Source organism: Ailuropoda melanoleuca, chromosome 10, assembly GCF_002007445.2.
Source record: "Ailuropoda melanoleuca isolate Jingjing chromosome 10, ASM200744v2, whole genome shotgun sequence".
Classification (NCBI taxonomy): domain Eukaryota; kingdom Metazoa; phylum Chordata; class Mammalia; order Carnivora; family Ursidae; genus Ailuropoda; species Ailuropoda melanoleuca.
The window spans coordinates 104,856,095-104,882,986 of NC_048227.1; the positions used below are offsets into that span (position 1 = coordinate 104,856,095).

Genomic DNA, 26,892 nt, shown 5'->3' on the forward strand with positions numbered 1-26,892 from the left:
TTTTTTTTTTTGCTACGAAGTTCTGTTTCATAAGTTAAAATAAGAATACATACAGACTTTTTGTTCCTTTGTTACTCACTAAAGGGGGGGGCGGGTTCATCATCAGATCTCAAAACAAAATCAACACAACTGTGCTTATTTATGCCTAAAAGAGACATGGGTACACTCACTGAAATGCATCTGCGGCCAGAGGTCAGGGTTAAGGTTATTGGCATGGTTTTATGAGGCCGCTCATGTTGCACCTGTCTGCACTGTCCCTCGCCTGAAGATAAATAGCCAACTTCAGTTTCCATAATAACAGTGCTGTTCTGTATGGCCTCATTTGTAAATAATCCAGCTTGAAGGTAACCCCAAAGTCTTGATTTAAGGCACAGTGTAAATGAGGGCCAGACCAAACCGCTCCAGGTGGAGCCTGTGACTAGCCTCATTAGTAACTGAGCTCGGTCCTTCAGAGGATGACCGAGGAAGAACACCGACCGGTAGGCGGCTGGATGGGTGGATGGAAAATCATAAGGGAAGGTTGTAAAAAAAGCTTTTTAGAAACTGAATCACTGTAAATGCCCCTCCTTCTGGAGGTGATAATCAATTTATTGCTTATGCTATTTCCTCCGAAATCCACAGATTTCCTCCACGATCNCTCCGAAATCCACAGATTTCCTCCACGATCCCTGAGATTCTTTCAATTCCCAGGGTACTCCTGCCTGGGGCACTTTAGAAGTTACAGCGATTTCTTCAGGCCGTCCTGCTGCCCTCTGAAACAGTGCCTATTGAATCAGTCAATAAGAAATGAATCCCAGAATGCCTTGTGCCCTAGAAAATCTAACTCGAGAGATCTTGCCACCCCCTAGCTTCCCAGGATATGATGAGACTTTGTTTCTCTTATAAAAACTACCCAGTAGATAAACAGGCTAAAGAACAAATCATTCTCAAACGAAAGAAAGAAAAAGAAAGAAAGAAAGAAAGAAGAAAGAAAGAAAGAAGAAAGAAAGAAAGAAAAGAAAGAAAGAAAGAAAAGAAAGAAAGAAAGAAAGAAAGAAAGAAAGAAAGAAAGAAAGAAAGGAAGGAAGGAAGGAAGAAAGAAAAGAAAGAAAGGAAGAAACCCACAGAGCAAAAAAAAGAAAAAAATGTTCGCCCTCCTAAGTAGTGGGAGGAAGCTAACTATGGTAACCTTGAGTAACATTTCACGGACACCGAATCAGCAAACAGGATTTTCACGATAGCATCAAGGGCTGTGGTAAACAGGTAAACTCAGATGTTGCCCGTAACATTCTAAATTGGCTTAACCTTCCTGAAATCAGTATATATTCACCAACAAGTGCAAAAAATTGTGAACTGTGTTCACAGTCTTTGAAGCAGGAACCTCGCTTCTGAGAATTGGTTCCAGGAAACAATAGAACTAGAAACGGGGCACAGCAAGATGCGTATTTATTGCATCATTCTCGAAAATTGGGAAAACCGGAAAGTAGAGAATGTCCCTAACTAGAGGAGGGAGGCTACGTAATTTACACTCCCTCAACTCCGTAGCTGTTAGATAGTCATTAAAAATTACAGTTATGTGTAATGTGTATCAATGTTGACAAGATAACTTGGTGGGACCGTGCACATTGGTGACAGTTTCTTCCAGCCTCAAGGCCTTCCTGTGTTTGTGCTTCGTCAACGGGCATCCTTCCCAGGCTGCTTGCTGCAAGCCCGTTTCTTCTCAGCATTCAGGTCTCAACTTAAATGTAATTTTCTCAGGAAACCTTCCTGTCACCTGCCTGGGACAGTCCCATCCCTCTCTGCCACATCACCTATTTTCATTCCTTGCTTGAACTTCTCACTCTGGGAAGTGCTCTTGGTCCATCCTGGCCTTCTTTTTTTTTTTTCTTAAGATTTTATTTATTTATTTGACAGAGACAGAGACAGCCATCAAGAGAGGGAACACAAGCAGGGGGAGTGGGAGAGGAAGAAGCAGGCTCATAGTGGAGGAGCCTGATGTGGGGCCCGGTCCCATAACGCCGGGACCACGCCCTGAGCCGAAGGCAGACGCTTAACCGCTGTGCCACCCAGGTGCCCCCATCCTGGCCTTCTTGACATACCTTCTGTCTCTTCGTGAGCTCGCGTGTTGACCAATCTTGTTCTCCACTCACCCTCAGCTACTAGAGCACCACGCAGTGCGTCTTCTTGAAACCACGGAAGTTGCAAGACTGCCTCTGAGTTAAATTAGAACCTGGTTCCTGAAGTCCTCTGTGGACTTACCGCCTCATTCCTCTTAGCCTCACACTGGGAAGCCAGTTTGCAAACGGTGCTCCGAGAGCTTGGAAATGGTGTGTGAGCCGGCTGCGCTGGGAACCCCAGAGCCTCTGCTCCACCCCTGTGACAAGCAGCCGTTCTCTCCTGCTGCGGGTGCCCTCGCTGCTCCCACAGGCACCCCACCCACAGCCCAAGCCCATAGACGTGGCAGGGGGAGCCAGCCTTACCAATCCCCCTCCCCTGCGGTGGAAGCCAGCCAATGCGGAAGGAGGGCAGGTGATGAATTTGGTGTCTTCCCGGAGGCCAGGAAGTTTGGCTGGCCTACACTAGACCCCCTTGACTCCTGAAATCCCCACCACTAAAGCTGCTTCTTTGAGCCAAATATCTCTATAAAAATATAAAGAGCCTAGATACAAAGACCCACCATCACATGGCAGACCAAGAACCTAGGTCTTGTCCATAGAAGCCTGGAGAGGGGCAGTGTTCCTTAATAGACAGTATTTCCAAGAGATTGAAACTAAATGGAATGATTTACTTAGAGGCCTTGGGTGGTGAAGGGTAATAGATCCTTGGCAGGAGGATCCTGGAGTTAAGGAGGGCAAGAAATCACTTGAGCCCTGGGTCCAGGTATCTCCCTCCATCTCCCGGAGGTTTTTTCCTGTGCAGACCTAGCATAGCAGGAACCATCTGGAATAGAAGTTACACATATGTGCTTGTTTGCCAGGACATTTGCCCCAGTTTGCACAGAAGCTCCGAGTCTACTTTGCTAAGGTCCAATTTGGGAGCCTGGCCAGAGACAGGAGACACGAGGTCCACCAGTATCCCAAGGGACCCAGGGCCATGCTTCGAAGAGTCTAGAAGAGGAGAGAGAGCTTTTTTGGCCAAAATAGCAACCCATGCAGTGATGGCAGTAGATGGGGTGATTTTAGCTAGAATGAGAAACAGGAGAGCAAGTGCCCTAAAGCCCCTTGTCAGGCAGCACTCTTCCTGCGGGGTTGAGACATGAGCCCGAATACTGCTCCATTTCTTCTTTGGTTTCACTGTCTCTTCACCAGCTTTCTCCTTGTGGTCGGCAGCAGGCAAGGACACCTTTTTGTTCATTACACACACACACCCCCACTCTGCCGCAGACGTGCTTGATATAAAATGGCAATTTAACACATTGTTGTTAGTAGGTATTAAGTGCCAATTAGTACCTCAAAACACAAAATAAGGAAATCCAAATATACATTATTTTGCAAATATTAAGTCCCATGGTAATGCTACATAATTACGACCTAATTGTGGCTTGAGGCACAACCATCAGGTTTGCGTTCAAAAACAAAATCCTCTTTGTCCTGTTGGTTTACTGGGACTGCATCTCACACAGTCTGCCAGCAATCTAGGAAACTGGCTAATCTTGAACGTGCCCCTGAAATTAGACAAATCGGGACTTCGTTGAAGCAAAAGAGAAATAAAAAAGGCCGCCAGCACTCGGGTAGTCAAGCCTAACCCGTCTTTCCCCAACTCACTCAGGCACCAGCACACTGATCCACCCCAGAGGAGAACAGAGCTCAGGAGGCTATGGAAGATAAGCTGACACCATAAATGGTTTGCTTAAGAAGTCCCACAACCAAGTATCTTGATTGAGACACAAGGAGGGTCCGAGGAACCAGTCTAGACTAGAAGGACAAACGACACCTGAGGGAGCCCACCAGAACGTGGGGCTCGGTGCTCGCGGCGAGTCTGGGTGACAGCGAACTTGTGCTTCTGCATGACTTGAAGATAGCGCTACTCAGGTCCGCTCCTTCTCTGAGGCCATAGAGTGAACCCATTCTATTAATAAAGCAAAAAGCTTCCTCCATGCTGTTTCTGTGAGCTGTCCCGCCTTTCCTGCCCCAGTGGAGAGTTAAGTTACGGACAGTCCACTGTTATCCAGGTGCAGGGAGACTGACATCCTAGTGGCTACAATAATAACAATTGTAGAACTTTATCAGCAGCTTGTAAAATTCTTAAAGACATAACACACATCCTCCCATTTTATCCGTGCACCTGTTCTCACAGGTAGGTATTACAGCTGCTTCAGTCAGAGACTCACTACGAGGCTGATGGCCCCACGGAGCTGGGACGCGAAGCCCTTTGTGTTCAACAAGCCTGGGAGCATTTCATTGTTGACTGGCCTCAACCCCTTGGGGATACTGTTGTTTCCCTTCACTCTGCCTTTGTCTAGACTCACCTCCTTTTAAAACCCTGATTGGGAGGAAAGCAGTTGTGTGCGCTACACTGAGGAATCTCACACGATAAAAATGTAACTCGGGCAAATACGCATTCTTCATTCGAAAGTATCAGAAGTCAGCATATTTCGCCTACCAGCGTTTGCAACAAGCTTTAGTTTCACTTCTCACGCAAACCTGATTTTGTGGCTGTGCCAGACTAAATGGCCACATTTTCATTTTGCCCCCCACAATTTAGATACCTTTTTTTTTAAAACTGCTTTGATTGGACTTTAGCAAAACCTTGAACATTTGTAGAAACTTTGTTAGGCAAGCTCAAGTATTTTCAGATTGCATTCTGCATCAACACGCTTGGTGGGAAAGTGGGTGTCTCTTGCCACATTTAACTCACCCATGTAGAGGCTGATAAAAGTTGATAGTCAGAGCTTTGGAAGATATTGCAAGGTTATTTTAAACCGAGACAGCCGTAAAAGGCTTGACGGTTTTCACTCTGTCGTGTATACAGCTGTTAAGTCAGCTCAGCCCAGCAGATTGCTCTGATTTGTTCATTTAATATATTATTTTGGCATCAGTCAAGCTCACTTGATGAGAAAGGTTCCCATTCTGTAAAATTTCCAGCTAACGGCTTGGAAATCTATTTGGATTTTGCACCCAATAATTCATTTTAGAATTTCCAAGGAGTAGATAGTTAAGGCAAGCCGAGATAAATCCCAGATAAGCAGGAAAACATCTGATCAACGTGTGTTTTCACTGTAAGCACCATTAGTAAGTTTATCTACTTAATTATTTTCTGCAATAGGACAAAGAGTACATCAAGGCCACGGAGGCCTGTTACTTTGTGGCTCTGTGCCCGCTGTGCAGGCTATTCATCTAAAACGATCTAACCAAACTCTGTTATGCTGGCGATTGCCAGTGTGGACCTACACAGGCTTGAGTTCAGAATTCATTACATAGATGAAAGTTCCAACAAAGATAATTTGGGAAATATATCTCCCCATAGTTTACAGCATTTGCTGATAACATTTGGTAGAGATTTGAAATTTCTCTTTTCGTTTTTGTGCCTCAATTACAAAAAAAAAATTAGAGCTGAAAGTGGGTTGTATCATTAATGTTTCCTGCTAATGGAAAACCATAATAACAGCTGTCATTTTGGTTCATTTTAAAAAATTTTCATTATCAGTCTAAAAGTAGTAAAATTATTTCCAATAGGTTTGTCTCATGCCTGAAAGCAGCAATCAATATTTCTTTTCCAATTAAAACCATGTACTTGATTATTTTTGGAGCCGGTTGGAAATTACCATGTGGACATATAAGAAATTATATTAAACAAAATTTAGATATTAAATGAAAACAATATAAAAAGTCAGCATTTTCTTCATCTTGGAATAAATGCTGCTAATAAAGTGAATGGGATAATCTGATTTTTCATTTTGGAAAAAAGTTTTCTCAAATTTGAGGGTGATCCAGGTAAACCCCACTTTAAATCTAGGAAGACTTCGGAAAAAGACAAGGCTATCTAACTATAGAGACCCTCCATGCATGTAAATACATTTGATCAAACTTGCCCAGATTTACATAAATACTATTTCCATGGATAGGAACTCACAAGTATATAAACAGTGAATAAAGAATAAGCATTAGGTAAATTGTTGGCACTCCATTTAACATACAGTTTATTTAGAACTGAATTTGCTTATATTGTATCTGGCTTGGGTAAACCCACAAAGTAGTAATTTATTCATTCATTCCTTCCTTTTACAAATGTTCAATTTGCACCTGATGCCACTGAACAAGGTTTATGCTGTAAGTAGTATGATCCCATCCTTCAAGAGGTGTTAAATGTAGGAAAACTAAGCAAACATCGAACACTTCCTAAGGGTTTCAGAGTGACATGGAAATAGGAAGGTGGTTGGATTGTAGGCTATGACCCTAGAAATTCAGAAGAAGGAAAGATGACTGTGGAGTCAACTTCACAGAGGAAGTAAGTCAGAGCTAGCCTGGGAAAGGGTAAGGTCAGACTTACCAGGAGGGAGAGAGGAGCATACAGCTATGGGGAATTTCAAAGACAGAAATGAAAATTGCACGCATTGGGGTTAGGAGGAAATCCGGTCTGAGTGGAGCAGAAGGTCTTGGTGGGAGGGAGCAAAGTAGGAGACGGACCTCATGAGGAGGAGCAGGGTATAGAGGGCCCAGGTGATCGGGAACTTGAATTTGACACATCATATGATGTGGACACAGATGTTGGTTGTGGTCAGGAGAGAATGAGATTAGGAAAGTTAATCTGCAGGCTAAGGAAGCAAGGAAGAGGAGGCCACGAAGATGGGAAGACAGAATAGGCTACTAGCTATAACCTAGGGTGGCCCGGGTTTATGGAACAGACCCACCATGCACTACACATCGCAAACCGAATTTGGCAAAGGAAGGAGTCAAAGGTGGCACTAATCTTCTGAGCCCAGACTCAGGGCTTTCGAGACTAATAAAGTCAGCACTCACCTCATGGGTCCATTTGAGAACCTCCACACAGCATTAGATCCCATCAAGCCCTATTCAAGAATCATATAAAATAGTGTCCTGAGGGAACACTTGAGGGATGATGGGGACCTTGGACTTTGTTCCATAACTTCCCCAACTTCTATGGCTTTGAGTTGGCTTTTTTCATTTTTAAAGATATCGAAGGATAGCTACAGGATTCCTACTGTTTACCTCTTCACCCTCTTTTTTATTTTTAAAGATTTTATTTATTTATTTGACAGAGAGAGAGAGAGAGTGAGAGAGAGAGAGCACAAGCAGGGGGAGCAGCAGGCAGAGGGAGGGGGAGAAGCAGACTCCCCGCTGAGCAGGTAGTCTGATGCGAGGCTCGATCCCAGGATCCTGGGATCATGACCTGAGCCAAAGGCAGACGTTTAACCGACTGAGCCACCCAGGTGCCCTAAGAGAGGTTATTTTGGGGGTCTAGGAACACTCAATAATTCTTCCATATAAGTTAAAGGTAATTGCTTCTTCGCTTTATGCCACTTTGGCTTACAAAAGTCTTCGTAGAAATACTTTACTTTCAAAGAGTGGGAGAACCAGTAAATCATAAATGCTCATAAAGATGGGGGTATGGAATGTGAACTTAATCCTAGAATTTCCCCCTATTCCTCATGTATTGTATGGCACTGAAAAAAAAGTCCATGACATCGGCCAGCCCTGATTTTTGTCTTTCTGCACATCTCTATAAAGATGTCATTATTTCAAGCACTTAGGTGAAGTAAAGATAGCAAAGTAGCCCATATCATAAAAAGGAAGCTAAGATGAGCAGTTTGCTGCCCTGTGAAACAAGAATGGATTGATTGCTCAGTCCGATATCTGCCCCCGCCCCCCACATTTGTTCCCCAAGACCCTCTCCCCTGATGGCATCCCTCCTCTGTGGGCTTGAAATTCTTCTACAGTTAGAAAGGCAGAGAGTTTCTGCTACCGTGTTGACATAGGATGCTGACACCTCTCCTTCTGGATCTTCCTACCATCCTTCTTGTTGCAGTTCAGCAACACCTGCCACAATTTCCCAGTTTCCATCTGCAGGATCACCCACTGCTTCTGTTGCTCTGTTGACCTATTTCACTTCCTTTAGCTGAGTTTGCTTCTCTATGGAGGGGAGCCAGCAATAGTAGCTAGCTCACAGGGCTAGTCTTTGTTTTAAGTGACGTCATGTAAGCATTACTGTTGCTATTATTATTACTCCACCGTGAGATAGGCCAGCGAGAAATAGATTTAGGACAGAGCTGGACATAGAACTCTCTGCTCCTTTTTAGAAGCAGTCTGCTCATTGAACCATGTTGGCCAACAAGAAAAGAGATACCCTTTCAGTTCAAAAGCTTGAATCTGGTTTAAGTAAGTGGCCACTGACCCTATTGTTATAATTATCCTGTAGAGGGACAAATTGGTCAACCCACCTATTTTTTTCAGTATAACTTCCAGGTTAAAATAGTCATTAATCAGAGGTGAACATAACTTGCCTTTTTGTAGTCTTGACCAAATCACTATCAATTGAATATATAAAAAAACAAACCCATACATTTGGTCTTTATTCTAAGAAGTCAAAATCTACATAGACTTATTTAAATAGCAGAATGGAATAATTTTTCACAGTGTGTCAACAAATAATTTGACTTTTTGACAGTGTTTTCTTTCTCAACTAGAATTACATAACCATTAGGCCTTTCAGGTTTTCTTAGAATTTGATTTGAAAGCTGAATTTGATGCTCTGAGATTTGTGATTACCTTTGAAGAATTATCCATTTGCTTTATGATCATCTTTTCAGGTGAAATACACTGCATCTCTTGAAGAACCATCATTTCCAAAAGGCATGTTCCAAAGTTATATTGTGATCTTACAAAATGTAATGTTAGGATGGTAGGGACAAGAGATCACCCAAAGTTCAATCCTTCTTTGTATGGGGAAGGTAACTGAGATTCAGAGAAATTAAGCAACCTGTCCATAGTTAAACATCTAGTGAGTTATTGAACACTGAAACTACTTAGGTGTTGAAAACCTATGTTACAAGTCATTTGCCTTGTTATCCAATGTTATTTTTACTGTGCCAGTACATTCTAATGTCATCATTGTTAATATTTATAGCGAAATAAATCTAATTTGTAGTTGGGGAATGGCAATTGTTTAGAAATATCCATTGTCTCTCTGAAGGAGAATTTTAATATTTAATTGACAATTCCAAGATCCATGATATCTTCAATTTCACAAGTGATCAGTGGCCTCATTCAGAAGATGAAAGCCCTTCCTTGAGCTTTTGAAACCGTGTTGGCTTAGTAGCCTCTTGCTTTAGTCACCCAGCCCCTGTGTCAAAAAGAGAGGAAGAGAGAGAGACATCCAGCTGGGAATCGAGGTCTTGCTTCAAAGCTTTTATCTTCAGAGGAAAGAAATCTTGTGAATTTCATTAATGTCAACAAGCTCTGAGAAGATTTGAAGTATTTAAGCCCTTGGGCATCTCCAGCTTGCCAAATCTATGGTTATTATAAGTTATTGGTTGCAAAAGCATTGCAACGTTGATTCACACCCCCCATGAATGAAGACTTTGGAAATATCCATTGCACAGTCATACTTCAGGGTACGTTGAAAACCATCACTTTCTAAGAAGATAAGAAGTCAACAAGGAAGTGATGACTAAGCTTAAGGCAAATGTGGAAACACCTGGAGCTCCGAATGGGGTGATATATGTTATGGTGAAGAAAAAAAAAGATCAGTGCCCTAAAAGTACCACAGCAAAGCTAAGAAAGAAAACAAAAGAAGCATTGGTTTAGGATTCTAAAAATAGATAAACCCTCAAAACATCTCCCCAAAAAGTGTTCTTCTCTCAGTGTAAAAAAAATGAATTGAGTTATAGGACTTTCTTTCCCTCTTCACTTTTCTCCTCTATTCCCTCATCTCCAAAAAGGATCAGACTGGAATTCACAATTGTTTCCACCGTACTTTTCCAAACTTTAAGGGAGAAAGCCCTTTTATTCCAAAACAGGGAACTGTTTCTCTTGAGTAAATTGGGTTCAAGCTAACCCCAAATAAAGAGAGATTTCTGGCAAAACAAATATTGACAATTTAAGCTAGGTCTTGACATTGAAAATCTCTTAAAAAGTAAAATATATCTTTTGTTTCTCTCTTCCTCCTTTCTTAGATTAAAAAGAAAAAATTCAAAAGCAACCCTTTCTAAACCATTTCATCAGTATTATGAGATATCATTTCAATGACATCTTTCTAATGATAGGAGTTATCTTTTTAATAAATCTCTTTTGGAAAATGTTAGTTTTATTCTACTGAAGCTGACATCTGCTCAAATACAAGTTAAGTGTGCCCAGGGAATTCCTGTGTGGGGCATCTCAATCCTGTAACTGCTAAATCCATTACAGCCAAAGGAAAGATTTGTTTGGAATCATCCAACAGAAAATCTGTGATGGTTCAATGTGATCCAGAAGCATCTTGTAATAATAATAATACTTGCGGTAGGTTCCACCTGCACATACCTGCCAAGACCTGAACCCGGGCCCCAAGGGCTCACTTTCCTTCTCCACAGCGATGACATCACTGACACCCAGCCCGAAGGAATGCACTTTAGCTGTGACGGAGGTCATCACAGGTCCTGACAGGTAAAACTCCTCACTGCAGGTCTTCAGAGTGCTTGAAATACTTTAATGCAGCATTTGAGAAACCAAAAAGTGCCTTTTCTGGTCCAGAAAGAAAAGATTTGGTTTCTTCTGTTAGCACTTTTTTTTTTTCCCCCACTCAGCGTTGCTTCAAGAATGTGGTCCAGCCCGGTGGGCCACACACCGTAGGACCAGAGTCCTCGCTGCCTGCTCAGCTCGCAGCCACTTCACCTGGGGAAATGGGGTGACACGTGCTCTCGGCAAGTCGCTTTGTTTCAACGGACGCCCTCATACTGAGAACCACTACGGGCTTAGATTCACGTTCAAATACGGTGTCTGCAAAGTGGCCACGCCTGACAACGCAGTGGACCCCACACACGCCTGGCCAGAGACACCGCGGCGGCCAGAGGAGGGTGTGGCCGAACTGTGCGCGTCAGTTGCAATTTATTTCCAAGCCCTGGTTTTCTGGCTGTGACGTGCCGAGGTGCGCTGCGAGCACGGGTCCTGCCGGCTCACTGTCTGGGGCTGTCCACGGCTGCTGTGAATCCTGCTCTCTCACATTAATCGTCTCTGCGTCTGAGAAACGTGCTGATTTCTCCAGTTGTTCGAGGTGCTTTTGCACACGGGAGAGGCAACACGAATCGCTGTGGTTGTTGGTGCGGGGGGTCAACATCATAAAGTCGCAGCTTCCAAAAGTCAGTATTGAACATAAAGTGACGACAGTCTGGACAGCGTCTGAATCCCCCTCATCATTTCCTGAGCCAGTCAGGTGCTTTTTAACGGAGTTTCCCAAGCCAGTGTTTTCTCTCGGAGTGTGTGTTTCGTTAGCTTCTAAAAGCACTCAAGTCTCTCCCGAGGGGGCTCCCCACTCTGCCCTCCGGGGGCAAGGTGCCGCTCCAGCCAGAACATCCCTACAAACGCACAGAAGTGTTTCCCTTCTGGAAATTGTGCCTGTCCATCTTCTTAGTCACACCCAGAAAGTACAGGTTGAGTTTATAAGTTATTTCATCTGTTGGTATCGTATAAATACTTCAGGCATGTGGAATAAACCACCCGAGGTAAGCAGTTACGGGTTTTATATTTCCGATGCCTTAAATAGTGCTTTCGCTTCCAAATCGCTCCTTTACGTAGTACTGTTGACACGAGAGTATCTACACATTTAACGTTTAAGACTATTTACCCAAAAACGTTAGAGTCAGAAAAATCCAAATATGAATGTAACTGCTTGGGCCTCCCTGTGGCTGTCCGCGTCTCTAAGATCGGGAGACTGGGATGTCTGATGGAAACACACAGATAAGGGTGCTCTCAGGACACAGGTCCCCGCGACAACCCAAGCAGCAAGGGGGATGCCTGTGGCACTGAGGATCCGTGAGGCCAGGTGCACGAGCCCATACTTCCTTCCATGGTGGGCGTTTGTGATCCAGGCGTTCTACAAGAGGGCGCTCAGCCCGAGGTCCCCAGCCTGGTAATAAGCTCTCCCGATGACAAGAGCCAGTTTTGCCTGGACCACGTTACCCTGCGGTGCCTAGTAGAGGCCTCGGTCTACAGAGGGCATCACATCGCCCTGACTGCTGGCGGTGCTGGAACCAAAGGCACCCTCAGCGCGGCAAAGCGATGCCATCACCAACCTCAGCGCTGACATGGGAAGGCCTTGCTCTGGCCACCAAAAGTGTCCCCTTTTTTTCTGGCTTTGCTTCCCTCGCCTTCTTCCCCCCTTCCTACAATCATGTTAACTAGAGGAAAGGAACGCAGTTTCTACATGGTTTAGAAATCACAAAACTGTTAAGAGACTGTTTCATCAAAATCCAGCTGCTGGTCCGCATCTGCTATACGGCAGGTATCTGAGTGAAATGCAGATATGTCTCACGTAGCTCCCCTTTGAGGTGGCCCTTGGTGACAAGGCGTGACGGTAGTCACGTCTCAGACAAGCTGAGCTCATCACCAGAAGCATGCTGGTGACAGTGGCAAGACTGGGATCCATACATCCCAGTTCCGACCAATATGGCCCCTGGAAAGAGAAAGCACCCAGATCAGGGCAGTTTAAAGAGGAGTATATAGAAAAAAAAAGTATGCTTGTGATGAAACATATTTTGCCTACATCATCAACCATTTCAGAATAATAAATGCACTTACAGGAGTACCTGTATGCCTCCTGCATGAAAGGATCTCCAAGAAGAGAAACTATACCCCTTGTTCTCTACTTGCCTATTATCCCTTTAGAAAAGCGGTCTAGCTTAAACCCTTGTTATAGTCCAGTTTGTTTGGTTATAAATAAAACATATCTTTTCCATCATCGATGTATGTTTCTAGCTGCTGGACATAAAACAGATTCCTAGCTTCCTAAATTGAAATGTCCTCTGCCTAATCAGAATTAACGATTGTAAATAACCACATTTTTTTAAGTGCCCTGTTCTTACAAGTGTATTTTCCAGCAGCATCACATATCTGAAAATGGTGAGCTCCAGTTTAGATTCTCAAAGAACCTGGCAATATAGCCGTTTTGAAATAGAGACCACATTGCTCACCTGCCTCTCAGCATGGTTTGACACTAAACTGTGCCCCGTCATCGTTAAAGCAGGCCGAATAAGGGATGTGTTCCTTTTTGGTCTCTTTTCTGCCCCAGTGATATACATTCTGAAACCATAAAATATGCCAACTCCAACTCACTTTTTGAATAAGCAACTTCTATTCTGTTCTGTTCTCTCTTACCATTTGGGTTTATACACTGTTGAGAAACAAAAAAGCTACATAGTTTACTTACTCCTACAGTTAAATATTTTTTAAAAAGTAAGAATAGGTTATTATTGAAATAAAGTGTTGCTTGTCATTGTTGCCTTCTGGAAGTCAGTGGGAAAAACAGGGTGTGTTAAGCTTTCCATTGTGTGCAGAATTTCCAACCCCTCTGCCTCCATCAGGAAAATATGTCTGTCCCGTGATCTATTCAGTTCTTGACCTTTTGACTAATATGCCAACAAAAGACGCCATTTATCAGTGGTTAATTTATGTATCTTTGCCATAAGGAACGAGACTGAGGCTGTCACCACTCAGCACCATCCCCGATTTTATTTGCCATGTGCCTCCAGGGGTTTGTGCTATAGGCTTGGCTATCCTGCGAAAGCACAGCTCATGCCACCTTCTCCCTATGTCCGCCTCTTTCATGGCCAGGAGGAGTCTATCAGGAATGTCATCCTGGAAAAAGAGGCACAGAAAAATCAGTCAAAAACCCCTACTGGACGTTCTTCCCCATTCCGATTGGAACCCTGGGAAGTAGAAATTGTTCCTAACAGATGCGTTCTCAGCTACCGATCGCCCTCGTCACACATGATCTGTCTCTGTCCCTCCTGCCCCTTTTTCTGACTCTCTTGTCCTGCTTTCTTTTGTACTTTCTTCCTTAAGATTTTTTCTTTACACCTGTAACAGGTATCAGTGATCCCCTCCAACACACACACGCGCACACACACACACACACACGTACGCACGCACGCACGCACACGCTTCCTTCTTCTCTTTTAATTCAACCCAAAGAACTTCTCTTCTGGGAAAGTTCCCCCAAGTGGATTGGATTAATACCACGTTGTCCTCCCTAGTGGGCAATTCTGACTGCAGGGACTCTCTCCTCCCATCACCATGTAAATCTAAAGGGGAAAAAAATAAGCCTGTTACTTTAGGTGTGCATTTGTCTACATTTTTGTTTTTAAAAAGTTAATCTTTTGGGGCGCCTGGGTGGCACAGCGGTTAAGCATCTGCCTTCGGCTCAGGGCGTGATCCCGGCGTTATGGGATCGAGCCCCACATCAGGCTCCTCCGCTATGAGCCTGCTTCTTCCTCTCCGCCTCCCCCTGCTTGTGTTCCCTCTCTCGCTGGCTGTCTCTATCTCTGTCAAATAAATAAATAAAATCTTTAAAAAAAAAAAAGTTAATCTTTTGCTCAAAAGCAATAGGGTAAAAATCTTATCTCATATTTATTCTACGGTAACTTGTATTTGGTTCTTTCGGATCATCAACTACCCTGTACATCAGACTTTAACTTAAAAATCGAGCTTTCCGTACGATCATAGAAATGCTTCCATCGTAAGCAAGAAAACCCCACCTAGTTGAGGCGCCTGGGTGGCTCAGTTGGTTAAGCCTCCAACTCTTGGTTTCGGCTCAGGTCATGATCTCAGGGTCATGAAATGGAGCCCTGCACCCTGCATGAGGCTCTGTGCTGGGCATGGAGTCTGCTTAAGATTCTCTCCCTCCCTCTCCCTCTGACCCTCCCCTCTGCCTCATGCTCGCTCTCTCTATATAAAAAAAAAGAAAGAAGAAGAAAGAAAGAAGAAGAAAGAAAGAAAAAAGAAAGAAAGAAAGAAAGAAAGAAAGAAAGAAAGAAAGAAAGAAAGAAAGAAAAAGAAAGAAAGAAGAAAGAAGAAAACCCCACCTAATAACAATGGGTTTGCATTATAAGGTCATTTGTTATGAAAAATTGATATACGCCATAGCTTTATGACTCATAATCTCACTTTCTGAAAATTCATAATATTTTTGCCTGCCTTCACCCCCACCAAAAGAAACTAAGCAGGAGAGCAATTCATTTTCTGTATGCTACATAGAAGCCAGTGACACTTTTCTAGTAAGTTTCTGGAAAATCAGGCAAAAGAACTGCTTACCTCTGCCGTGTGGGGCTGCAGTCATTACTTTAATACTGGTCTGAACCACTGCTCAGTCTTTTCGTAAGTGTCCAAAATAACTGAGGAAGAAAGTTTGAAATACTATTTTTCCCTCTATGATTTTCACATTCAAGCCAAATCAACATTTTGGAGCCACGCTTGAAATACGGATAGAATAAGGACTTTTATCTGCAGCTCCCTGCCCTGTGTGGCCGTGGCCCGAGGCCGTCCGCTGCACCTCACTTCAGGAGAGATAAGATGGGGTGCTGTCAGCAACTCGGCAGAGGCATCATAATGCCCCGTTGCTGGGAGCACAAGTGTGGTTGAAGCCTTTGGAAATCTGTGAGTTTAGTGCAGCAAGAACGTGTGTCAGAGACAATTCTGGGGGGGAACCTCGCAGAATCTCCATCCTCTGGGTCTCCGTTTTAGTCAGACTCCCCCACACCTGGGTCATTCCTGCAGATGTTGTACAGGTTGGATGCAATCAGATACTTCTCATCCAAATGGTTTGCGATGGAGTTTGCAGACCTAGGTTCCCAAGGCTGCAAAGGCCAATCCCAGGAATCCCGTCCCTCGTAGAACCTGAGAGGCAGCTGCACAGGTCCCTCCAAGGCTCTGCGAGGCCCGGCCTTGGCTGGATCCTCCAGGCACCAGGCCCTCCTCGAAAGCCCCCGGTAACTGATAGCTCTTGTCCTGTTCAGTGAAGAGCAGGAACAGCCCCAGCAGGAACAGCGGTCTCCTCCTGGTCCTCCCACGTCTGGGGGCATGGAAGCCATGGCAGATGGCTGCACACTCGGATGAGTGACACTCGGAGAAAGAGCAGACAGACACAACAGCACCAGTGACACAGGGATGGGCTCAGCCTCACCTTCCCAAGTATATCCGTTCAAGCCACGAAGAGCCAGCACCCTAACCTGACGAGGGACCGTTCATTTTTTGAGACCTTGAAGAACTCAGGGTCCAAGAGAACACCCTTCATCACTATCAGGCTTGAGATTTGTGATCCCTCGTGTAACTGTGATCACCCCACTTTGGTTTAGTCTGCTATTTCTTTAGCTTAGAGGAGTTTTCATCAGCTCCGATCTGGGGCTTTGCGTGTTTGCAGAGTTATTACTTAGCACTCCTAAAACTCCCAAGATCACCTAGAAAATGTTACATGCTTGTGTCTCCTAACAAGCATTCGGAGAAAATGCCTAGTGGATGTGTAGGGCTTTTGGGGGAAACGGCACAATAACGGGCTCTTTGTGTGTTTTCCCCGCACCAGTGAACTCTGGAGACGGCATCGACTACAGCCAGCAGAAGAGGGAGAACATCGGCGACCTGATCCAGGAGACGCTGGAAGCGTTCGAGCGCTATGGCGGGGAGGACGCCTTCATCAACATCAAGTACATGGTCCCCACCTACGAGTCGTGCGTGCTCAACTAGCAGTGGGGGGGCCGGGCGGGCGCGGCTCCCCTCCGGTCCCGCGCTCCCCTCACCCGTCTCCGTGGCTCTCGGCATCTCATTCCTGGGGACTGCTACAGCTTTCTTTTCTACAGCTGCTAAAATAGTGGCTTATGGGCCATTGGACCCTTAGCCCTATTGAGAGCAAGGCTTTCCAATACATAAATAGTGCCTGTTTCTTAGATTACAATAGTGTACTGTGCTTATTTGTTCTCAGAGAAGAATTGCCTCTTTATACAGCTCGGACAGAAGCAGGAGTCCGAGTTAAACCTTCAGTTGTATAGACAATAAAACTATAATTTTCATGCGCAATTCAGCAATTGCTGTTCTGTGTCTGCCTGCCCCGAGGGTGATGTCAGAGGTTGAAGGGAGGAGTTTGTGCTGCCCGCTTACTACTGGGCAGGTGCTTGTCACGGAAGAGAAGTACTGGTTGGGCAGCACCTCTCCGCCAGCTGTGCAGAACCCTGTGCTCTGACAGTCAGTGAAACCGTGGAATCTCCATTCCAGTTGCAGAAGGACAGTTTTGTGGCCTCTAAGGAACCTCAGCTACCGACGTGATGAAGGCTTCCAGCCCTCTAGCCACCTGGGCTTGCGGGGGCTTTCCGGGGCATGTTTGGAGGGGGTGGGGGGTGGGAAGTGCAGCACGGCAAGCATGATAAAAATGCTCGCGTGAATGCCTGTCCCTCCACATAATTACCTGCCGCGTCTGAGGACCCGGCGTGTTATTAACAAGATGTCATCTGGCAGTTGGCTCAGGCCTTTTGATCATTTTTGAAAATGACTTATATGCATCTTAACGATTCTTTGACAATTCTCCTTTCCTTTGCCTCCTCTCACAAGGTGGATGGGTCCTCCTCTCTGTAGGTCTGAAGGCAGTATTTTGGAATTTTATTGTAACCAAAAAAAAAAAAAAAAGGACGAAGAACATGAACTTTTTCATTCAACTGAGAAGGAAAAAAGCACCCAAAGAGAATCCCAACCATAAGGCAATCAGCCCCCGACAATGGCTTTTTAGGCATGCCGGGTGCTGAGCTTGGGGCGTTTGAAACCCAGCCCAGAAAACTTCATAAAGACGGAACACCGATTTTGCACACCTGAGAAATGCGGTAACTGCCCAGAAATGCAGAGCCTAAAGTATCCCATTCTGTAGCAAAGTGCAGTTTCTGCACAAAAGGGAAGGCACAGAATGTGTCCCCCCGTGCACAGAGCCTCGGCCTTGATAGTATTGTCACTGATTATTCAAGACTCAAGTTTCCGAAGGCAGACACCAAATTCGAAAACTGGCTCATTCATCTTGCTTGACGACTGGCTCATCATACGGAATCTAGCGTCTAAGTAGCTGCCACCACCTAGTTTCTGGAAGCGTTTTTCAGGACAAACAGAGATAAATGACTATGTAAAACAAATTGGCCTTCGTGTATGTTTTGTAAAGGCGTAGTCAGAAGCAGACACTGACAGGTTAAGGCAGGTTTTTCTCCAAACTATAATGTTCACTTGCACCCATGAGCTCTTGTCCTGGCATCACTGACGTATTTGAAGGGACACCCAACTCCATGAGACTGTCAGAAAGATGGTGGCTTGTTGGTGCCTTTGAAAGTTCTTACTAGAATTTCCTGCAATTGTGTTGTTAGGAGATGGACACAAGGCTCGCCTCTCACAGAAACAGGCCTGGCTTCTTGCTCTGGGTCATGTTCTTGAAAACGACCTGTCACAGGGAGCAGGAAGATCGCCCACTGACCCAGGAGCCCCAGCCTTGGCTTGGAAATAAAACGTCACTGTTCATCCTCCCGCTCGCTCCCTCACTGGTTCTGCTGCCTCAGGCAAGTTACTCAACCTCTCTGAGCGTCAGCTTTCCTCATAGAGATTATTCCTACCTGTAGGAATGTTGGAAGGACCAGAGGTGTTCCGTGGGAAGGGCCTGGTATAGTTTCTTATCCTTTTGACTTTTTATTTTCAAGAGAAACATTATGAATAATGACGAGTTTTTCCGCCAGCAAAGCAATATATATTCAGAGGGTCTTCAGACAGTATGGTACTTGCCCAAGGCAATGGTGATGAGTTCTTTGTTATAAGGAGATAATTTTGCAGAAAACCAAAATAACTCCATAAATAGCACCGCGTTCTCTGGAGAATTCTTCGTACTCTGTTTTATGTATGCAGTGAGTGCCTGCTTTTCTGATCCTACCCTACGTTCGTCTTCTACTCCCGAATATTTCTGATTAACTCGAAAGAGACAGTGACTTCTTTCACCTGCTACATTTTTATGCTGAAACTTCCTTTTAAAGATGCCTAAGGGAATGCATCGATGAAAAGTGGGAGATGTTGAGCCCCGGTGTCGTAGGCAACGGTTTTTGTTTGCCTGTGTGTTTCTGTGTGATTGTGTGATTGTTACTGGAAGACGCCATCCCAGTGTCACCGTTAGTCAAGGGAAGCGGTTGGCGAGAGTGAGGATCTGGGCGGGGAGTCTGAGCTCGGTGCCCAGAGAGAGTCATTTGAACCTGATTTCATCGGCTCTGGTAGCCTCTGCATCCCAGGGTCACTGCAAGGGCCGAATGATCCATGCAGGGCGCGGTGCCTGGAGCACAGGAGCGGGAACTGGCAGATCTGGGTGTGAATGTCTTTCCACCGAGTAACTCCCTTGTGACTTTGGGCAAATTATCAAAACGCTCTAAAACTCAACTCCCTCCTCCCAGAGCAGGCTCTGCAAGCAGGGGTGTTACAAGCATCGCATGACAAACACATGTGGTCAGCTCATCAGGGTGCCCGGTGGGCTAGTGGGATCCTAGAAGGATGTTCCTGGGAAAGCAGCTAGCCCAGCGCCTGCGACAGGCAGGTCAGCCATGAGCGATGCAAGGGGTCGGGCAGTTCTCACTCTGTCTAACGCAGTCCCCATCAGCCAGGGAGTGGTCTCCGGCCCCCTCACACTCACAGGGCTTGGGTCGAACACGGGACCCAGTGAGAAGGACATCAGAGCTTCCACAAGCTCACCCGCCCTCCCAGAAGTCATCTCGGGAGGTATGCCCTCACCTGCAAGAGTGGCTTCCCTTTCCCACCACATGGGAACGACAACACATCGTTGTTATGGCCCAAATATAGCTGCAAAATGTCAGGCAGAAATACAAAGTTCAGAAGTTCTGTGAAACAGTGACATACTTGGAGAACAGGATTTCAAAACTAAAGTTTTCATAGACAAAGAAAGCTTTAAGTCCTTCCTTCTGGTTTTACTTACATGAGCCGTTTAGAGAAGTTTCGGTGTAGGCTGTGGGACATCTCAGAGCACTGTAATTTAGAGAAGCAAAACTGAAGTCATGTTAAGTCTATTTCAATACCCGCAGCACCTCTTACTTCTTGGCTATTTTGAGATGGTTGTCACTAGCCCTTTGCAAGCAGAGGCTGGGAAGCTCAAGGCTGATTTTATTTTAAAGAAGTAATATACCTTGGGAAATATTCCCTGAACATTTTTTGAAATAGAAGTTTCTACTCTCTGCTAGGATTTTAAGTGGAGGCAGAAACTCTCCAATGCTTTTTTAAACAATTGTCTCCACGAAAGCATCCCTTTTCTAGAAAAGCACCCATTAACCCAAGTTCATCCAAAATGGGACACTTCCAGATCTGAAACTGAAAATGCCCAAGTTCCCATTCACACCAAGACAATTCACATTCACTGTTTAAATATTCGGGGCCCAGGAGGATCTCTGCACTTACACAGCCAGCAGGTGAGCGGTGCTCCGAGCCAGACCAGAGCCGCTCAGGCAGTGAGTCCTCCTCACGGTCCGCCTTCCCCACCTGCATGTCCCTCTGGGGGCCCTCACAGAGCACCATACCCTTCTGGAGACTCAGAAGGAAAGGCTTTCCCAAGCTCAACCAACCACATGTCTTCTGAAACAAGATATTTGGAGTGCATTGAATTTCTGGTCACTCCTTGTACACTAGACTCAGGGTTGCTTTGCTCTAACGAGAGAGCCCCCTGTGCTCTAAGAGGGAAAGGCCTTTTCGAAATGGGACCACGACCTCGTGCCACAATGACCATTTGTAATCACGCTGTTTTGATACAAAAGAAACCACAAGCGTCCTCTCGGCCTTGCCATGGAAAAATAATAATAATAATGATACAAGTGTGCTGGGCTCAATCAAGAGCACTTTCCACAGGAAAATATGGATTGGTGTTGAACCTGATGCTAAAAGTATCTCGCATCACCTTCGTCTCTCTTGCGTTCTTAAATGCGCAAACTCCACAGCCCACATCAGGCTTTGTTTCTGGAAAATCCTAACTAGCAGCCATTTGCCCCCTCAGCTCAAGTGCTGACGACGATGTTACCGTGGAAGCAGTAGTTCCATCGCCCAGTCCAGAAGGCGGCTCAGCGCGACCCCTGAGGAAGGAGTGGTTCTGTTACCTGTGCCCGCACAGTGCTACCCGGCCTCAGGTCTCATGGCTGTTGGGGTTTGCGTCCTCCCACAAGTTGCTTGGCAATTAGCTGATTCTCCTCGCACTAGTTAACGATGATATTTGGTGGAAAGAGCTCTTTGCACATTGGCTCAGTTGCACTTCTCTTTCAGGAGTCAGATGTTTGCTCTCCCCAGTGGGAGTATTTTTTAAGGTACTTGGATTCTGTATTCATTTTTACTTTGCCAAATTTCCGTAAGTTTCGATCTGGGTGAGAGGGTCTGGTCTCTTCCTGTGTTCCCTAAGTCTAAACACGTATCACACTGGCTTTGTGATTCTCTAGAAAGTACTGAGAAATGTCCCCTCATTCTGCCTTAAGAGTCCGCTGGAAGCCCTGCACTGTCTGCTCAGATGACAGCACGTGGCACAAGGTACTTTGACAATAATTTCAGGGCATTTCCGGACGCGCCTGTCCCCAGCTGTGCTCCGTGGGACACCACATTAGAAACACTTTCGGGAGGAGGTGAAGCCAGGCTCTTGCACTGAGAAATGGCAGTGCTTCCATTAAGAGAAGAAGAGAATGTACTGTGTACCCACTTAGCGACATGACCCCTGGGAGACCAGGACAAACCCATTACAGGATAAGCCTCCTGCTTGGAGGAGAGTCACTGCTGCTCCAACCTCCGCTCCTTCTTCTCTTCCTGACCTTGGATATGTCAGGGCCGTGTGGCTCAGGCCACCCTTCTGTGGTGCCTAAGTCACCTCAACCAGGCCCAGGGCGTCACATGTCTTCCATACACCCCTGGTTCTCAAACTTAGCGTCCCCTTCCCGAACTCCCACTGAACATTCCACTTGGATGTCTAAAGGCTGATGAAACCAAACCCTTGTCCGGTCTCCTCCCATGCCCAGCATGGTCCAGCTCAGTCAACAGGAATCCACTTCACCACTGACTCAGGCCCCAAACCTAGAATCCTGCCTGGCTCTCTCTCTCTGATCCCACCTCCCATCCCTTGTGGGTGCTGTCTACAAAATCATCAGGATGGCCCCGTATCTGCCTGTGTCCTGAGCCCGTCCTCATTCCAGTCCAACCACCGCCTGCCCTACTCACTTCTGTTCCACACGATGCTGTACACAGACGTCCGTGACCCTCAGACACAGATCCCCTCAGATCAGCGAGCTATTCCCAACCCTCCAACCACGTCCTCCCGTCATCCCTGAGAGCGACTCCGAATCTCACGATGGCTGCATGCTCCCCGCACTTCGTGGCCCCTGGCCAATCTGACCTCCCTGACCTCATCTCCCCCGACCATCCACTGCCTCCTGGTCCCCCACCTCCCCATGTTCCAGCTCTGCTGGCCTCATCCCTGCCCACAAATAGGCTCAACGTTCTGGCCTCAGAGCTCTGCTCCTGTAAGCCCCTCAGCCCCACACCTTCCCCCCCATGCTCACTGCGCTCCCTCCCTCCTGGCTTCGTCCTGGTCTCTGCTAAATGTCACTTCCTCAGAAAGGCCTTTCTCAGCCCCCTTTTCCTCCTACTCTCTATCCCTTATTTTGCTGCACTTGCCTCAAAACACTAGTGAGTATCTGACACGCTCGTGCATGGACACTTGCTTGTTTATCGAACGCAGGCCGCGTGAGCACTGGGCGTTTGCTCTGTGCGTGATGGTGTCCCCTTGCCATGAGGCGTGGCTGGTGCGGAGTCAGGACTCCGTAAACATTTGTTCAATCAGTGATGAGTGGCCCTTATAAAATGGCACAGATGGTCCACTGTCAGGCCAGCGTGTCTGAGAGAGCTGGGCCCCTCCGTGAACACTGCAGCAGACAGACGGGGGACACTGAACTTCCTTGGGATGTCCCGAGAAAAAAAAAATTATCAGTGCAACATAAGAGTCACCGAAGACGCTCAGAGTTTGAAAAATTTAAAAACGCTCCGCTGTCATGGGGACAGGCATTCATTATTCTGTTTAAACCAAGTCAGAAGAAAGTGTTTTAAATACCCTCCCCATCTCCCGGAAACACAGGCCCCATCTGGCTGTCCAAAGACAGACGAACGGCCTCCATGTGAGCTGTAACATCAACACGGCTTTGGCACGCGGTGCTGGTTTCAGGCTCACCGTCTCCTCTTACCATACCTCCTGCCGGGTTCCTCCAGGAACACCGTACCGGGCTGGAATCAGGAGGACAGTCAAGGTCACTTCTAAAACCCACAGTCACATGAATGCTTCCGTGGGGGACTCAGCACGAATGGACCCAGATATCCATTTAAATCTATGTTCTCAGGAAAGCCAACCAGAAGTAGCCGTTGACACCTGGAGTCACCCCCCAGCACATCCGAGCACAGGGGTTCTCAAAGCAAGGTCCCTGTCCCAGGGACAAGGGCATCACCTGGGAGTTTGGGAGTGATTCGTGTTCTTGGACCCCTGCTCAGATGTGCTGAATCCCAACTCCGGAATGGGGCCCAGACTCTGCGTCTAAGCAAGTCCTCCAGGGGATTCTGATGCCCTGTGAAGTTTGAGAATGACAGCTCCAAGCCAAGGTCTCTGTCCCAGACACTGATTCCAGCCCTTGTGGAGGCCCGTCTACTCTAAAAGTCGTTGATTTTGTGGCACAGGTCTCCATGGACCCTGCTTTCAAGCAATTTTCCATTCGGCATAGGACCCTTCAGGAAAATTAATTTAACATAGCCTTTAAGAATAATGAGAAAGGTTCAACTTCCCTCATCAGGAAGATAACTAAATTGTCCTCAGTCTAGAGAACAGATAGGTGTACCTTAGAAAAATATGGCTTAGATCAACCAATAAAAAGCCAATGGTAATAACCCATCATCTTTACTTCAAGTGTTACCAGGGAAAAAAAAAAAGCTTAAAGTCTCACTATTCAATATCACATTTCCAAATATTCAATGTAGTTGTCATCCTTATACTTGAAACTTAGAAAATTGAATTGCTTATATTAATACAGAAAGGGAACTTTCTAGTGAACAGGTCAGCATTCAGAGAATTCGGAGCAGCTGTTCTAAAACAGCTCACTTATGTTAGCTGCCTCGCCCCCTTCCTGCAGTCCGATGCCTGCGTGGGCACCTCCCCACTGCCTCGAGTTTGTCTCCGAGGTTGGTGAGAGCATCCTGCAGCTACCACTGTCTGTCCGCTCAATGCAAAGTAGGAATCTTCTAGAACCAGCACTTTAAATGGCCTTTTGTCTCCTCCCTCATACATCTGGGGCGGTGAACATTACATTAAAATGCAGCAAAGAAAATGTCCTATAAAGAATTTTATTGACAAGAAGGTAAAATTTGTATAACCCGTCAGTGGGCTCCATTCAAGAGGGGGAAATATGTCATAGGAGTGGGCTTTGTACATTTTCCCCAGGAATTCTCCATATTAAAAGAATGTTTTCAGTTTAGGGGGAACCCAACTGTAAAACATTCCCGAAGTGTGACAATCTCAGCCCCAAATCTAATATATTTGGTGGATCTTTGTTTGATGAGGGGAGCAAACTCCCCTCTGCTGAGGTGTCTTTTCCCTTCATTCAGAGCACAGCAAAAATGACCCCAACAAGGAAATTGATTAAAATGCTTTATTGGGAGGGAACAGACAGAGTTTTTCTGGACTTGTTTGAATATCTAATAACGTCACTAACAGTAAAGGCCGCGTATCTAACAAATACCACAGCGCCTCACAAGAGGTCGGAGTCCTGGCTGAATAAAGCCTCTCTCTGGAAAATACCCGTCAGAATCCACCAAGCAGTTAAACGCATAGAGGGCTCTGCGTCTCCAGCAGCGAGAGGGGCCCCCAGAAGGCCCTCCCCACCCCCAGGGGTTTCGTGGGCCTTCTGGACTGGAAAAGGGAGCAATCTAACTCCAACGTAAGAAATAAAATTAAGTCCAGGGGTGCCTGGGTGGCACAGCGGTTAAGCGTCTGCCTTCGGCTCAGGGCATGATCCCGGCGTTATGGGATCCAGCCCCACATCAGGCTCTTCAGCTATGAGCCTGCTTCTTCCTCTCCCACTCCCCCTGCTTGTGTTCCCTCTCTCTCTGGCTGTCTCTATCTCTGTCGAATAAATAAATAAAATCTTAAAAAAAAAAAAAGAAATAAAATTAAGTCCAGCGATGGGGTATGGGGCGGGAGGGGGTGAGAAATGGTGGCTTGGGATTTGGTTGGGATTCAGGCCAAGTTTTAAATTTGTATCTCCACCACCTACTTGCGGGACAATGTTGATCTTCCACTATGATCCTCCCAGCCTCAGTTTCCCCATTTGGAAGATGGGAGGAAAGCATATTTTGGAAGGCATCGGAAGGATTAAAGGAAGTATCTTGTGAAAATCACTTAAAACTGTGCCTGAGCCTTAATCCCTCCATAGAAGACATCTGGGACACACAGCTACCCATGTAACATAAAAATAGAACAAATAATTCAACTGTAAATCTATACCCTCCGCTCGCAAAGCCCAGACACGCTCATCTCAGAACATGTGGCCATTGGGATCACGAAGAGACAGCACGTGACCTACGATGTAGTGCGATTTCCAGCGTTATGTGGGCGTTACGTCCCCCACCGGAGGGGACACCCCACGCAGAGCGGCGCATTTGCACACGGCTGAAGAGACCAAGGCACGAGACTAATCTCTTCTCCCATGTTTCACACTGTGCAGTGATTTGGGGTGTTAGGACAGAACACCAGCAAGCATTTATTTTTAGCCACGGTGAACACTGACTCCATTGCATTAAAATGTTTCCTCAGCATTTTCTTCGTGAAGATGTCAGCTCTGCTCAGCTCACCCTACCGAGCTGCGCGGCCTGCTTCTCGCCAGCACCTCCCCACTCTCAGTCCCCCGGCACGGCGGCTGGCTGGCTTCTCGGCCTCCCCATCCTCACAGCACCCTCTTCCCTCCTGGGCCTTAAAACCGGATCAGTGGTCGGTCGTTGGCAGACAGGTTTTCATTTCCCAGGAACCAGACCTGAAGCAGAGGGAGCGGGATTGCATCAGAGGAGATCTGGGTTGTGTATTTAAGCTCCGTGTGGAAGTGGTGATTTTCCCTTCGGAGCTCCACGATCCATCCTCCCCGCCTCGGTCCCCGGCTCGCGAACGTGGCTCGCGCTTGGCCTGGAGGAGGCCGCGGGCAGCTGTGCTCACGTTTCCTCGCGCCAGCCCGGGGTGAGGGGCTCACTGCAGCCCAGCCGCACGTCTCCGCTCGCCAGGCACGTGGCGCCCACGCGGTGCCCTCCCCGGGGAGGAAGCCAGGGGCCGCGCGGGGTCTGCGCTGGCCTTGGCGTCTGCCGGGCGCGCTGCAACCGCGGCTCCATCCTTGAGGCTCCTCCGTGCTCAGCGCGCGGGCCCTGCACGCACTTCCCGTTCGCTGAGTTTGTGCTCCCGCCGCTCGCTGTGCCTGTGCCCCTGGGCGGCGGCGAAGGGTCATCAGTGACATCAGGAACACGAAGGAAGCAGGATGTGTGGCCCGGACAGGGGCCGCTGGAGGACCGAGTGGGGCGGAGAGTCCCTGGGCGCCACCCCCTCGTAGAGAGCGCTGCTACCAGGGCACCCCCACCTCCGGCTCGGAGATGAGGAAACGGGCTTTCTGAACAGCAGAGGAGCTGGTCCAGGGCCACACAGCTGGTGGACGGCGATGCCCATGGTGGGGCCCGGTGCTGTGCGGTGCCAACGCCCCAGCCCTTCCACCACACGCCACCTCGAGCATATCTGAGGGAGGCCGTGCGGGAGCAAGCTCAGGCTTCCCGCCCAGGAGCCGGAGGTTTGCGTGAACACCGAGGTCAGTGCCATTTAAACCTGACTCCAAGCCGCCCAGCTGCCCAAGGAGCTAGAGACTTCCCTTCTCTGTTGGAACTT

General features: G+C 46.8%; 1 protein-coding gene and 1 long non-coding RNA gene across 2 annotated transcripts in view; one reads left to right on the plus strand and one right to left on the minus strand.

Annotated features, from left to right (window-relative positions):
* Positions 1-17,253, plus strand: part of PACRG (parkin coregulated) — a 505,932-nt gene extending 488,679 nt beyond the window's left edge. The window contains exon 5 of the mRNA XM_002923978.4: positions 16,486-17,253. Coding sequence (XP_002924024.4) covers positions 16,486-16,646 — 161 coding nt within the window. The 3' untranslated portion in view covers positions 16,647-17,253. The remainder of the gene's footprint in view (positions 1-16,485) is intronic.
* Positions 13,523-26,892, minus strand: part of LOC117804039 — a 28,559-nt gene continuing 15,189 nt past the window's right edge. Inside the window, exons 2-4 of the long non-coding RNA XR_004628214.1 lie at positions 19,894-19,943; positions 15,222-15,301; positions 13,523-13,766 (exon numbers count right to left, since the gene is read on the minus strand). This is a non-coding gene — a long non-coding RNA (uncharacterized LOC117804039). The remainder of the gene's footprint in view (positions 13,767-15,221; positions 15,302-19,893; positions 19,944-26,892) is intronic.